General features: G+C 33.7%; 1 protein-coding gene across 1 annotated transcript in view; it reads left to right on the forward strand.

Annotated features, from left to right (window-relative positions):
- Positions 1 to 14,777, forward strand: part of DNAH5 (dynein axonemal heavy chain 5) — a 114,189-nt gene that overhangs the window by 88,472 nt on the left and 10,940 nt on the right. The window contains exons 61-70 of the mRNA XM_018086487.3: positions 486 to 623; positions 1,160 to 1,295; positions 2,728 to 3,044; positions 4,345 to 4,500; positions 4,937 to 5,119; positions 9,834 to 10,077; positions 11,105 to 11,219; positions 11,654 to 11,844; positions 13,092 to 13,213; positions 13,653 to 13,802. Of these exons, the coding sequence (XP_017941976.3) occupies positions 486 to 623; positions 1,160 to 1,295; positions 2,728 to 3,044; positions 4,345 to 4,500; positions 4,937 to 5,119; positions 9,834 to 10,077; positions 11,105 to 11,219; positions 11,654 to 11,844; positions 13,092 to 13,213; positions 13,653 to 13,802 (1,752 nt within the window). The remainder of the gene's footprint in view (positions 1 to 485; positions 624 to 1,159; positions 1,296 to 2,727; positions 3,045 to 4,344; positions 4,501 to 4,936; positions 5,120 to 9,833; positions 10,078 to 11,104; positions 11,220 to 11,653; positions 11,845 to 13,091; positions 13,214 to 13,652; positions 13,803 to 14,777) is intronic.

A 14,777-nucleotide genomic window follows, 5' to 3' on the forward strand; every position in this document is an offset into this window, starting at 1 on the left:
TCAGTGTTATTTAGAGAAAAACAGGCCCAAATATTTAGAATGAAAGTCAGGAAGAACATGGTCAAGCATGATTCTAACACAGAATAGCTTGTATTTACAGTAGCAAAGACCAAGAGGGAAGTAAGATTTGTAGTTAGACAAAGCATATTGGTTGAAGACATTGAATAGGCTTCTAGTGGCGTCAGTCTCTTCTGCAAGCTAGGTCAGACTAACTTTTGTGTCAGGTGAAGAATGACTGGTATTCCCAGAAATTTTTTTAAATATTTTTTTCTAATTGTTGTTAAACCAATTGCTTAACTGCAGCTATCTACAATAGGAAGTTAGCATGTTGTAATAATAAGTAATAAGTTTTGCTGAATGATAAAATCTCTAAAGAAGAATTTTATTTGGAAATGCAGTGCAGGAAAACTTTTTGAAATACATTATAGCAAGAGCTTTGGCATTCTCTATGTGTGAATACACTTTTATGTTTGTATGCTTCATAGGCTAATTTAGCAATTCAGGAGAATCGCCTAAACACTGCTATGCTGGATCTGCAGAAAGCTCAAGAAGAACTGGGAGCCAAGGAAGAAGAATTAGATATTGTGCAGGCAGAGTATGAGACTGCAATGAGAGAAAAACAGGTGAATTGCTCTTCACAGAAAAGTAGTTTCTACCATTATTTTAAGGAATACTTAATACATTCTTTCAATTTCACTGTTATTCTTTGAATAGGATGTTGATGGACAGCAGATAAGAGATAGATATTTTTTGGATACTGTCTCTGATTCCTACCTCTCTCTTTTGCCACTAATCATCTCCCCTCTTCCCTCCTACCTCCTGAAAAGGTATATTTGTGTTTAATTTGAAATTCTGGGTATAATACCCCAGAATTAATAGGTATCAGGAATTTTACATATTATTTAACAACTAGGCAAAAATGAAAGTTAAGAACAGAAATATTCAGAAGTTGAATCTTGTTTCTGACAGATGTTGGTAATTTGTCCTGATATATTTTTTCCATCTGACTTTCCCTCCTTCTCTGCCTGGTGATATAAATGTTTGAGTTTTTTTTTTTAAAGCTGTTGTTTATTGACTGTTTTTATTAGATATAGAGATCCTTCTGATCTATCAGATACATGACTGTAAACCATTTTTCTTGGTGTATGGTTTTCTCTAGACTTTGTTGGAAGATGCTGAGCGCTGCCGACATAAAATGCAAACTGCCTCAAGTCTTATAAGTGGCTTAGCAGGTGAAAAAGAGAGGTGGACAGAACAGAGTAAAGAGTTTGCCGTGCAAACCAAGAGGCTGGTTGGTAAGTTTGTGTCCACGCCTTTGAACTTGTGAGTTCCTTGGGTTTTAATGGATAGTGAAACTGAAAACATTTGAAGTTTAAAGATTTCCTTTGTAGTTTAGATCCTCGTTGCTAAAATGAGGGTAATTGTTTTAATTCCCTTGCTAAAGCACTGTTAGGTGAAAAATAAAATATGAGGCTAAAGTTCATATTTAAAAAAAAAAAAAAAAGATAATGGACTTTGTGAATGCGGTGAAACATATTTGGGACACCAATGTTTTAACCTGACTGATGTTTGTGGGTCCAAAGGGAGTGATATATTAACAAGTGCCAATAAAATGTGTATAACTGAGAATACACATAAAAGAGAGGAAGACTGATATTCAGGCACTGACATTTATATGTAGAAATCAATATATTTAATGGCAGCTACTAATGTTCATAAAACTTCTGTTTCTTAGAAGTTAATTTTTATTTTATAAATTTGCACTTGTAAACTAAAGTACTTTGTAATAAATAATTAGTTTATTAGTTAGGTCAATAAATGAAATTTATCTTGTCCTTTACTGTGGGTTGAAGTTTCTTCTCTGACTTTTGCCTTGAAAGGCTGTAAAAATCAGATATTTTTGTATAAGTTGTATTACAGTAGCTAGATTGTATTTTATTTGCTGGTATAATATGTATATGTGTATTAACTTATTAAAAATGTGGGTTACCTTCCCCACAAACTCATCAAGGTTTTTTTATAGATAACTTGAAAATGTCTAAAAAGTATTAAGGCTCAGTATAAAAGTATCATATCTTCTCCAGTTTGAATCTTGCGTTCTTACTTCAGAGGTACAAAAACCCCCCAACCTAGTGTGTCATGAATTTTAGTGGGAAAATTTTGAAGCTGAACAGAAGATTAAAACCTGTCACACTTAATACCTTCATAATGTTGCTGTTACAATTTTTATTAGTAGTACTTGTAATTGATTTACAATTAATTTAGTTAAATTAGTACTTATAAATAAAGGGTTTTTTTCTCCCCCCAAAAATATTATTTAAGCCTGTTCTCATGATTGTCCAAGGAAACGATGGAATTTTATTAGTAAGTTTATTCTTCCATGTCCCACTTGTGCAGGATGTAATGTTTGGAATAGTGGTGGGGGGGGGTGGGGAATGTGCGTGTTCGGTTGACCTTGGCAAGCTGCCAGATGCCCATCTCTTAATTCCTAAAGTTGCATTCTAAGGATAAAGTAAACATGACATCTACTAAAATGTAGTGTTTTCTTGTTGTGTAACAAACCTTGGGAAAAAGGCTGATTTGCCTTCTTTAGGGGTCAAAGTATGTTCTTCAGTTACCAGCTAAAACATGTAACAATTAGGGAAGGGAACAGCTCACTCATTAATTGAATTGGAAAAGTTGTAATGCTTTTTTTCTTTCCTTTTTTTTTTCCTTTTTCTCTTTAAGGTGATGTACTCTTGGCTACAGCTTTTCTGTCCTATTCTGGTCCTTTTAACCAAGAGTTCCGCAGTCTGCTATTGCATGACTGGGAAAAGGAAATGAGAAGCCGAAAAATACCCTTTTGTTACAACTTGAACCTCATAGAAATGTTGACTGATGTTCCAACTATAAGTGAATGGAACCTGCAAGGATTGCCAAATGATGACTTATCCATACAGAATGGAATCATTGTCACTAAAGCATCTCGTTATCCTTTATTAATTGATCCACAGGCACAGGGTAAAATTTGGATTAAAAATAAGGAAGGCAGAAATGAACTTCAGGTAATAGAAATGTTGGTGCTTTCATAATCCCTAGAAACTCTTAGCTTACAAAATATTACAATTCAGTGATTCACATAATGCTTAGCAAATGCCGTTTATATAAAATATCTAGTCTGGATATAAAGGACATCTCAGATATATTTTGTTACATTTGAAATTTGACTAGATATGAAAGTGTACATTTGAAGCCTATTAGCACCAGTGGCTCCATTTGTTTAATGAATTTATTTTAATGAAACATAAACTGTGGGAAATTGGCTGGATGGGCAATGTCTGACAAATAAATATGTTTACAGAATACTGTAAATGTTAGGAAAAAACCATCAACTAGTTCATTACAATTTCATCTAAATGTTTAAAATCAAGGTTCATAGCATGATATTTTTATCACCTTTTAATCAGAAATTATTTTTAATTTATGTTGTCTTAGTATGGAGGTCAGGTGCTAAGTATTCTGCAAGTATACAGGGAAGACAGTAGTACCACAATGTACAGTCTAAGGCAAGAAACACCAATTCAATGCAAACATGAAAGTATGAGAGAGAAAGTCCTTACTTTCTACAATTATGATTACACCAATAAACCACCTTAAAAAAAAGATGCCTGAAAACCATAAAGAGGAGCTTGAGGGGTGATAATAGAGTGGCTCTGAAAGTATTGCTACCAGTTTAATGTTGATTTTTATCTTGGTGTGGAACCCTTTAATGGATGCCTAGCTAGTTATGTTAAAAATGATTATTTGTTTACAGCGTTTTTAAAATCTAAGCTGAATGTGCTTTGTGCACATGCTAAAAATTAATCATGGTTATACTGAGGACTACATTTTAAAGCAAAGACTGTTTAAGGTCTTTTTCGATGTAACCACCTAATTTTCAAGGAGAAAAAAAAAAAACAAACCGGAAGAGCCCTGGTCTTGGAATTGACCCTGCTGCAGTTTGACTTGGGGATGTTATCCAGGATAAAATGGAAGGTGCTAAAAGGTCCCTGTGAATTTTTACTGTGAAATTCTTGAGTAGTTGCACTCATAGGATGTAAAAACTGCAAGTGTTCAGTGCTGCTTTGCTTCTACATTTGCAGTTGCAAAATAGAAGTTTAGTTCCATGAGATCTGAGAGAGAATATGGTAATTTGATGCTACCTTTTCTTGTGGTCACAATTCTCACCTTAATACTAGTCTACTCATCAGACCATTGTTTTTTGCAGTAATTTTAATAAAATGAAATAATTTATAAATATTAAAAAACCATAAAGCTTGTTAACTAGTCATATCATAATATATAGATCACTTTTTATATTTTTAGATCACTTCTTTGAATCACAAGTATTTTAGAAATCATTTAGAAGACAGCCTTTCTTTGGGAAGGCCTCTCTTAGTAGAAGATGTTGGAGAAGAACTTGACCCAGCACTGGATAATGTTTTGGAAAGAAACATCATTAAAACAGGTTCAGCTAACAAGGTAAAAATAAAACAAATGAGCAAAAAAGTGGAAATGCCCCTTCCCTTCCCTCCCCCCACCTTTGCCCTTAACAAAATAACTCCTACTAAATATAGGACTATGAAAAAGTAAAGTAATTTAAATTTGATTAATGCTAATACAAAAAAAAATAAAAAAAGTAGAGTTTAAGATCACAAATGCTCAATATATTTAATGTATAGAGTTCCTTATCCTTTTCCTTATGACAATTCAAAAAAATTGAAATAATCTGTGAATGGGCTACTTTAAGTGGTCCATAGGTATTCTCAGCAAATTGTTTGCATCAGATATATAATTTAAAACTGTATTTTTATGCCTTTAAACAAAAAAATGTAACCTTTTTTCCTATATGAAGTATCTGAAAGAGTGTGTACTGGTTCTTGATATCTCAAGACTTCTTTATAATACTTTTCTTAAGGTGAAAGTTGGTGATAAGGAAGTAGATGTTATGGATGGCTTCAGACTCTACATTACTACAAAACTGTCAAATCCGTGTTACTCTCCTGAAATTAGTGCTCGAACCTCCATAATTGACTTTACTGTGACGATGAAAGGTCTTGAAAATCAACTCTTAGGCAGAGTCATTCTCACAGAGAAACAGGTAAAAGAATTGATTGTATCTGTTTTCCTGGCTGTAATTTTTACATTTACCTGTAGAATGGTTTACTTTAATTTTAATTTGTTACTTTCTATTCCCATATTACAGGGTAACTTTCTGGCTCTCTCTATTGTGATTATTCTTAATATAACCTGTTTGTGATGATTTAAAAACTGGCACAGAAGCAATTGACTTATTTATGCGGAAGTTTCTATTTCTCTTTATTGTTGCAACCTTACCATGTTCACCTTATTTTTTTCTGCCTCAATGATTTACAACTTCATGAGAATGGCCTATGAAAAGGAAAAGGGCTTAGAATAAAAGCTGATGTTCTTTTGTCTACACACTGTGGAGCTCAGGGCAACATAACCACGGATAGTTGGTGTCACCAACCTTTTGGTGAAAAGGATTTAGACTTAGCTACTTTCTTGCTCCAAGGGGAAACCTACTGATTTTGACTATGCAGATATATTAGTTGAGGAAGTCCAATTTCAGGATGACAATCCCAATCAACATGCCACCAGCAGTTCTGGAGGGAGGCTGATTGGTATTTTTTAAACTACTGAACACCTAATCCCTGTAGCTATAAAATCATGCAATGTTGGAGACACTACGACTGTGTATTTACTAAGATTTTGGCAATAGTTCCAGGCTACCTTCACTAGAGAGGAATGAGATGAATGTCTTTGTTCCCTTAGTGTGGCATTTGTTGAGGTTCTCTTGTTCTTCCAGCACCACCTCCCCCCCTCGCCAAATGTAAGATGTTTCTCGTTAACGGTCTCAGTCATCTTGTTCATGTCAAGTAGTTGCATTTCATTCCCAAACAGTCCACGGATCTCATGAGAGAAATCACACTCATTCTGTGACGGTCTATATTTTGTCAGACAGGTTCATTGCACCATCAGCTTTGCTTCAACCACTGACAGCTTGACAACCCACTGTGTAATGAAATTATCACTGTTTATCTGAAACATGCTGTGATGTGTATATTCACAAAGCCTTATGCCAAACTTCACTTCTTGGGCCTTGCAATACAGCACATTCCTTCAAATGAAAGTCAGTTTATCAACAAATTCCTCCAGTCATTCCAGTTTGGAAGACACAGAAAGAGAGGAGCTTGACTTTTATCAGAGGTGCAAAGCAATAGACTGAGAAGTAACAGACTCAAGTTGGAACATGGGGAATTCTGATTAGATATTAGGAAAAAATAATTACATTGAGAGTGGTCAAAACCAGGAACAGATTACCCAGGAATCCAAGAACAGATTACTGCGTGATTTTGTGGAATTTCCATTCTTGGAAGGGTTCAAGACTCAACTGGACATTGCCCTGAGCAACTGAATTATTCGACCTGCTTTGAGCAGGGGGTTGAACTAGTTAATTAAAATTATTCTACTATCTGGCTGTCTCTTTGCCACTAACAGGGAATGTCTAATGAGTGGTCATACTACGCTTTCTGAACCAGATTCTCAGAGTAGTATACTCACTACTGTTTTGTTTGAGACGACCTGGGGGATATTTTTGCTGGATAAATGACAAGTGGGCCGCCTGACAGAAAGGGGGAGTTCCATAGAATATACGTACCACTTTACAGTTTACTTTGCCTCTGTTCATACATCCTGTGGTTCAAGGTTTCCTGAAGAGTCAATTTGAAATATCCTGCGATCCAATACCTTTTTTTCTGTGGTATCTAATTATGCATCTTTGGGAATTTGGGCATTCCTCTCTTAAGTGTCTGATTCTTGCTACCTTTTGTAGCCTTTGGAAGGGAAGTGATGGAATTGTTTAGCTGTGAGGCAGTTTGCCAAATGATTTGAGCAGTATCACTGCTTTGTGATATCCAGTGTTAGAATGTATGTGAGGAAATTCTATCCCAAAAAGAGATTATTTCTCTGAAATTAGTGTTCTTCAAGATTTGCGTGCACATTTCTATCCTTCTTGCCATTCCACTGTCTCTGATACAGTTCTGATCTTAGAATGAATGAGATTTAGACATGCAAGAAGGAAAAGGAGTGTTTACACCTCATCATTTGAAGTTTCTGCAGAGTCTAACTATCTGCTACTGTGTTGTTTAGTATGCTCATTAGTAAAATCTGTGTCAAATACATTTCACAGAATTGATTGATTACTGATAAGAATGCTGGTACTGATTTCTTCTCTTCTATCAGAATGTTAAACCGATTCCAAGATGTGAGTGAAGCATGAGAAGGTCAAAGGGCAGCTGGTACATCTGTATAAATTTAGTTATACTCTATTTCATGGAATAATTGGATTTGAGAGACTTGATATATGTCTGAATGTAGTATAACATGTTATTTTATTGATATCCTTATTTTGATACATTAGCTGTTAAGAAATTTGACAAAAAATTTTTTATTTAGTGTCATGGATATGTCAGATTAGTAGTGGAGTTATAACATGCAAGAACTGTTTATGGCTTTTTGAATTTTCACATTCATATTTCAAGATCTGTGCTGGAAAAAGGCTCAGGATTCGTAAGGAACAAATTCTTGTACTTGTGAATCATTTTGTGATAGAATGATATAAGCTATTTATCAGCTTTTATATTTTATGGATATTAACAAGAACTAGCGTTCTTTGTTACAGACTGTAAAATGTCATCTGCTTGTGAAAGGAATTCCATAAAGCCGGATTCAAAACAACCTCTTTGATGCAAGTTCCTTAAATTTATATACATGGCAACTTGGCTTAGTTTTTCTTCATCCTTGCTGTTCTGACTGGAAATTTTTGAAGTTACGAAGAAAACTTTTAACTGTGTCCACTTTCTGATCTGCAGAAAGTATTTTAAGAGCTTAATAGATGGATTTTTTTCACTAAGGTTTTCATCTAAGAATCCTTCACTTTAGTTTGTTAATTCTGTTTCCAACTTGTTTCTCAGGCTCTTCTTGTGCGGAAAACAGCTTTCAGTTTTTAAAATGCATTGCACTCCAAAGTATGTTTAACCTTTTAAACTGAACTCAGCAAAACATGAAATTTAATTTGGCTCAGCATGTTAATTATTATATTTAATTGGATGCTAACTTTCTTTCACTACTATACTTTTAAAAAAGGGTTTCTGATTCATCAAACTTACATGATGCTTGTCTTGCTTCCTAAAATTGTTACCTGTTTTTCTTTAGTTTCACGAGGCATCAGTTGATTAAAATGCAGTTAACTGTAGTTTTCTTGTCTGTTTTCATCAATTTTTGTCAGAATCTTTTGAATCTGTAAGCGCATCTCTTATGTGGCATTTACATTATTCTATAATGACTGTAAAATATTTTCTACCTGATGATGATTATGATGTTTCAATGTACCTTTTGTACAAGTGACAAGAAAAACCCCTAAATCTGATACTAGTACAATGATTTTTCTTAATTTCCTTTTTAAGGTAAAAGGATATTCTTTAAAAGAAATGAATACTTGAATTACTTAGGAATGTAAGGAGAATGTAGGGGTGAGAAGACCGCAAGTTTGGAATGCGAGAAAACAAAATAGCAATATCCAACTTGTAACAGTGTTTCAAATCTGTATAAATGAAGGCTACTCAAATGAGGGAATAAACCCTTTCCTTAAGCCTTGCTGAGGTCTCAGGTTCATTAAACCTCTAGTGCTATTTGAGAGGTTATGTTTTTCTTAGTGTTGTCCCTGTTTATTTGGAATATTAGCAGCCAGTGAGCAGTGCAGGAGTGGACCTGGCAAAAGTGAAGTGAACACACAACTTCCAAGTTAGTTCAAATTGTTCACCAAACCTTTGTAAACAAAGGAGTACTTCTGTAGACATAACCAATACCAACTGGCTCACTTACTGCTGATTCATATCTTATAAAAACTCTTAACCCATCCGGTCTCTATTCTTTCTTTTTACTTCACTGTAATGTATTGAAACATTTTGTAATATTTCAATAGAGGATTTTTATCTCTGAGCAATTAATTTGTAATAAGTTTTTAAAGGTTAATTTAAAAAGTATTATAAGAATGAACTGGAAGGACTATTGTCTGTGAAGAATATTTTTTTTAGATATTTCAAACAGGTTTAGTGTTTTTTTTAATGTGAAACTGTTGATTAACAGGTGTCCATCTTTTATATATGAGCACTGGAAAACAAACTAGGTACATAAACCACACAGACTGTATTATCAAAAATAATCAAATAAACACTTAAGTTCTACATATTTCCTTAATCAATGAAGCATTTTAGTGAAAGGCTTCCATCATCCCTGTTTGATGGAAGAGTATTTTCAGAGGCACTTTTTGAAATATTTGCTGCTTAATTTGATGACTTAGGATGGCCATTGTAACTGAGACTAAAATTTCAATATGCTGATTAAAAAACAAGGCATAAATGAGGATGAAATCAGATGGAGTGAGAAAAAAAAATCCTATGCCTGGAAAGGTCTTTGCACTTGTCTTTTCTGAAACAGAAAGGGAAGAAAAACAATTACTATTCTGAACATCTTATTCTTTTAGGGCATGATATGAGCATGTTCCATAGTATTTATTGAAAAGATTTGTTAATGCCTACTTATGTAGCCGGTTCAGAAACTGGGTAATAGACCTTGTGTCAGTAATACCACTGGAATTCTTACCCCCAAATTACTGCAGTTACTCTTGACTTACACTGTTTTAGTAGGATCAGTATTTTTTAAACTGTTTTATTTTGCTTTTATTTTTGATTGATTTTCTGTTTTCCAAATATTACCATGTATTTCAATAGGAATTAGAGAAAGAAAGAACTGATCTTATTGAAGATGTGACTATGAACAAAAGGAGGATTAAGGACCTAGAAGATAACCTTTTGTTCCGACTTACAAGCACTAAGAGTTCTCTGGCAGATGATGAGAGTCTACTAATTGTATTGACTGACACTAAGAAGACTGCTGAAGAAGTAACAGAGAAACTGCAAACTTCTGCTGAAACTGAAATACAGATCAACTCAGCTCGTGAAGAGTATAGACCTGGTGAGTGAAGGTAGTGATGAAAGACAAATGGCTTGACCACGTATTTAAAACATCAATACTCAGAGTAGGAGAAACAGTAGGATAAGATCAGGAAGACCATAATTTGTGGGAAGGATCTTTGTTTTCCCATAAGTAAAACGTATCTAGGAAATGTCATATTGCGTGATCATGGAGAAAATAGTCAATGTTATGGTTCATGTGGAATTTATAAAATGGAGTGATCTATTCTCTTTGTAGACTTCCCATTGCTCTATATACAAGTGTGCTGGTCTTTAGGGTGTTTAGGTAACTGTATGTTTGAGTTCAACATGTTGACACTCTTTTACAGGCCCAGTATATTGGTAAATCCTCTTTATATCTGTTCTGACGAATGCTTCATCATTTCTCCATAGGTTATTACAGTCAGCACATTTCATCTATCTTTTGGCTTTTAACTGACAGGTGAAAATGTGAAAAAAGTGGAGGAAAAAAAGGAAAGCTCTCTGGAATTACCTGCATTTTAGGGAAAGTATGAAATGGTACAGTTAGTGTATAAGAAAGCTTTGCAGAATTTGTAAAACCTTTGTATTTAAAACTAATGACTACTGAAAGTAAGTTAAATCAGTGCTGGGTAAGTTAAATCAATATAGTTCATTTGGCTTTTATATGACTCCTATAAAAGTCTGTAAAGAGAAATTTGTTTGGACGTTCAAACAGTACTTCAAACAACCATAATTTTTATATGTTCTACTGACAATCTGAACATTGCAGTGTACCATCCAGCTGCTCTCCAGATATGCTCATATTTGAAACTAGGTTTTACATAGTATGCATTAATTGCAGAAAAGATTTTTTTTTTTGCTGATGTATAAATGAGGATTAAATGAATAATTTTATTGCTTTTCTATGCAGTAAAGAATACAATAACTCAAGGAACTTCAGTTATCGTTATCATTAGCATTAAACCCACTGTACATATTGTAGAGGTCTAAAGTTTTCTGCTCTGCATTTCTACTTCGAACACATTCTTGTTTCTTTTCTTTTTCAGTTGCAACTCGAGGAAGCATCTTGTACTTCCTTATTACTGAGATGAGCATGGTCAATGTCATGTATCAGACTTCGCTTCGGCAGTTTTTGTGGCTTTTTGACCGCTCCCTGGCCAGGTAATTTAGCTAACAATAAATTGTATTTACCCAGTCCTGGAGGTGCTTGTAGTACAATAAAGATTTGTTGTAAGCTAATATCAGAAAGAAGACTTGCTTCTTACAGTCTTGACCATGAATTGTCAGTTTAAATACCCATAAGACTTCACCTGTTAGTTACCAAGGCAACGAATCTTCTAATGTACTTGCAGTCCTTCAAAATTCGGCATTAAATAGTTAAAAACTATTATACTACATTGATTTTCAGGTATGCAAAAAGGCTTGATCAGAAATTATTTTTTTTTGTTGCTCCTTCAATCTGAAAGTTGTTGCTAGCTTGCTGTCTGATATTTTATGCTTGTGATCTGTTATCTTTCATGTTTTGAAAATATAGAACTATGGCTTTTTGTCATTTGCAACTGCAAACATTCAACTGAAGACCTTTCTTCTGACAGGTCTACCAAGAGCCCTATAACCAGCAAGAGGATTACTAATATTATTGAACATATGACATATGAAGTGTTCAAATATACTGCTCGAGGACTCTATGAGGAGCATAAATTTCTCTTCACATTATTGCTTACATTGAAGATTGATATACAAAGAAACAGAGTGAAGCACGAAGAATTTCTGACACTTATTAAAGGTTGAAACTATGGAACAATTTTAAGTAGAGCATATATATTATTATAAAAAACTTTGATTATTTCTCCAAGCCAACCTACTTCTTTCTTTTGTACATTAGAAGTCAGTCAATTGTAAGAATACATGGTTATCTTTCTGTTCTGGTGACAGATAACATTGTATGGTAGTTCTAATTTATAGCAACACACTGAATATTGATAAATATATCTTTGGAATCATGAGAATTTGAAAGGAATATTGTTAATTATCCTTTCACAGTTTATGTCTGCTGCTCAAATACCATCAGCTACGTGTTTGACTTAGAAAAATTATTATTGCAATAAAAATAGTTTATTTGATAACTGCAGTAAATATGAACAGAAAGTGATGCTAACAGTTTATAAAGAATATCAGAATCTTAGCTGAATGTGACAAGTTCATGGCTTTGGTATGAGCTGTATACAAACACTGTGTTCGCTTGAAAGTTTGGATTCATTTTGTATTATCTTTCCGAGAGACTTAATTTTCCAGGCAACATTTATTTACGGATTATAACTGTGAATTTTTCCGTGTTGAATCTTCAGAATATCTTTTCCCAAAAAGCATTTATTTCCAGGCACATTGCACAAAAAAACCAGTAAAGCCTCAAAAGGTAAATTGGTTAAGAAAGACTACATTTAAGGTATATAATATAAGAAAATATTATAAATTAACCAAACTATAAACTCTGCTTCATAAAATATGGTGTGATTTTATAAAGTAGAAAACCCTTGTAACCTCATGATTAAAAATCTGGATTCTTGTGTTTGGCGTTTTCCTTTTATTTTGTTTTTGCTTTCTTTTAGTTTCAGTTGAATTTCAAGGAAGGTAAATGTATACATTGGCAAAGTTGTTGCATTATCTACATCAACAAAAAATCAAAGAAAAAAACATTGAAATGAACCCAAAGCCAAGTTAATTCTTTTGCAGTAAAACATAGATTTATTTTGTAATGAGAAGCTGTTATGGATTTTAAAAAATTATGTAAATTTAGATGAAACATAGGATTTGAAAGTAAATTTTGCATGTTACCTAACTCAGAAATTTCTTTATGACCTTCCTTAGTTATTAAGTAATATTTCTCCAGTTTGGGAAAGCTTAATCATGTGAAATAGTCTTGTAGTATCTAGTTTACATTTTCCAAAGGTCTTATTTTATTTATTATTTCTTTGTTTGTTTGTATTTGTGTCTCCAACAGTTCTAATTGTAACTAAGTTCAATTTCTTGCAGGTGGTGCTTCTCTAGACCTTAAAGCTTGTCCTCCTAAGCCAGCTAAATGGATTCTAGATATGACTTGGCTGAACTTGGTGGAGCTCAGTAAACTTGAACAATTTTCAGATATTCTTGATCAAGTATGTAAGAGCTTTTAAAATTAATCTCTCATTTGACAGTGATTCTCTGGTAGTGATTAAACCATGTGATGGAAAGGGTGTTCAGTAAATTCAACACTTGAATGAGCAGTTTTAGCGGACACTGAGTGTATTGCAGCTAACTAAGTAAGTAGCACTTGGTATATGTTAAGAGTAATGAAAAATACTGAGTAGTAACTCTTTTTTTCAGAACATGAATGCATAAAGGTGTTGTTGCATTCTGTAATTCCATACTTTTAACCTGAAAGTTTATCCTATAATTTTTAATAGCCTTATTAAAGCTCTGTACTAATATTGCTAAACAAATGTCTGTGTGTGGATAACGTGTCTCTGACTATCATTAAAAATTTGTGACCTAGTGGCAGTGCAAATATGACTTGTCTGTTTAGTGAGATTTATTCCTTTGATGACATAACTGCAGATTTCCAGTGAAGAGAAACAGTGGAAAATCTGGTTTGATAGTAAGAATCCCGAAGAAGAATTGGTTCCCAGTGGCTATGGTCAATCTCTGGACTGCTTCAGACATCTTCTTCTTATCAGATCGTGGTGTCCTGACAGGACCATAGCTCAGGTACTTCTATATAGCCAACATGGTCTATTTAGGTATCACTAGAATAAATAGTTACCAGATTGCAGTTCAGTGCTATTTTATGTAATGCTAAGCACCTTCCTGTAATGGACCATTACGTTGCATTTTCTGAAATTCATTTTAGAAAATTTATGCATTTATTACAAGGGCAGCATTAGCAAAGTTATTCTAATGACCTGAACAAATATTATCCAATGATTTCACTGTGGAGATAGGATTTCTGTTGGAGTCACGTGTGTTTATCCAGATCTCTTTATCAGTTTAGAAGGTACTTTTCAATGTCCTTGCTTACTCCCTGAAATTTTAGAAGTGTCCCCTTGTTAGGCTGAAGTAAAATATTTTAGTGAACTCAGTTGTCTGAGGGAAAAGGAAACATGAAAACAATTTAATTGAGGAACCATTTCCTGCATGGAAGAATTAGACCCATTTTAGAAAAATCTGTATTAAAGTCTGTTTGAAATTTTTAATTTAAAACCATCTATTTAAAAAGAAGATAAATATAAAACTGAAGGTTATTAAACAGACTATTTTAAAGAAAAATCAACTTCTAGGAGCCTATTTTTAATCTTTATCTCCAGTGCAAAAGAAAAAAACAATTGAATTCCTGGCAATTCAGAGCAATTAATGACAAATTATTGAAATTGGAATGCATCAGTAAAAGCGTGGTATTAATTTTATGGATGCACATCTTTAGACATTGTGATTGGATTCACAAAAATCCCATAGGAAGAGAAGTCAGTAGGTTAAACAGTACTGTATAAAGAATATCTCTATGATGTGTGCTATATGACTGAAACGGATCATGCAAAATTAGTTCCTCACTACTGTTAATGGGAACAAGATACACTTTCATCTTACAATTTTATGAAAGCTGATAGTTCATCAAATGCTTAATGCTGAATATCTTTTGTCTCTGAGAAATAACCCAGAGGTATTAAGGGGAAGATTTATCCAAGA

The sequence above is a fragment of the Manacus vitellinus genome, unplaced genomic scaffold (genome assembly GCF_001715985.3).
Source record: "Manacus vitellinus isolate BGI_N305 unplaced genomic scaffold, ASM171598v3 scaffold_96_pilon, whole genome shotgun sequence".
Classification (NCBI taxonomy): domain Eukaryota; kingdom Metazoa; phylum Chordata; class Aves; order Passeriformes; family Pipridae; genus Manacus; species Manacus vitellinus.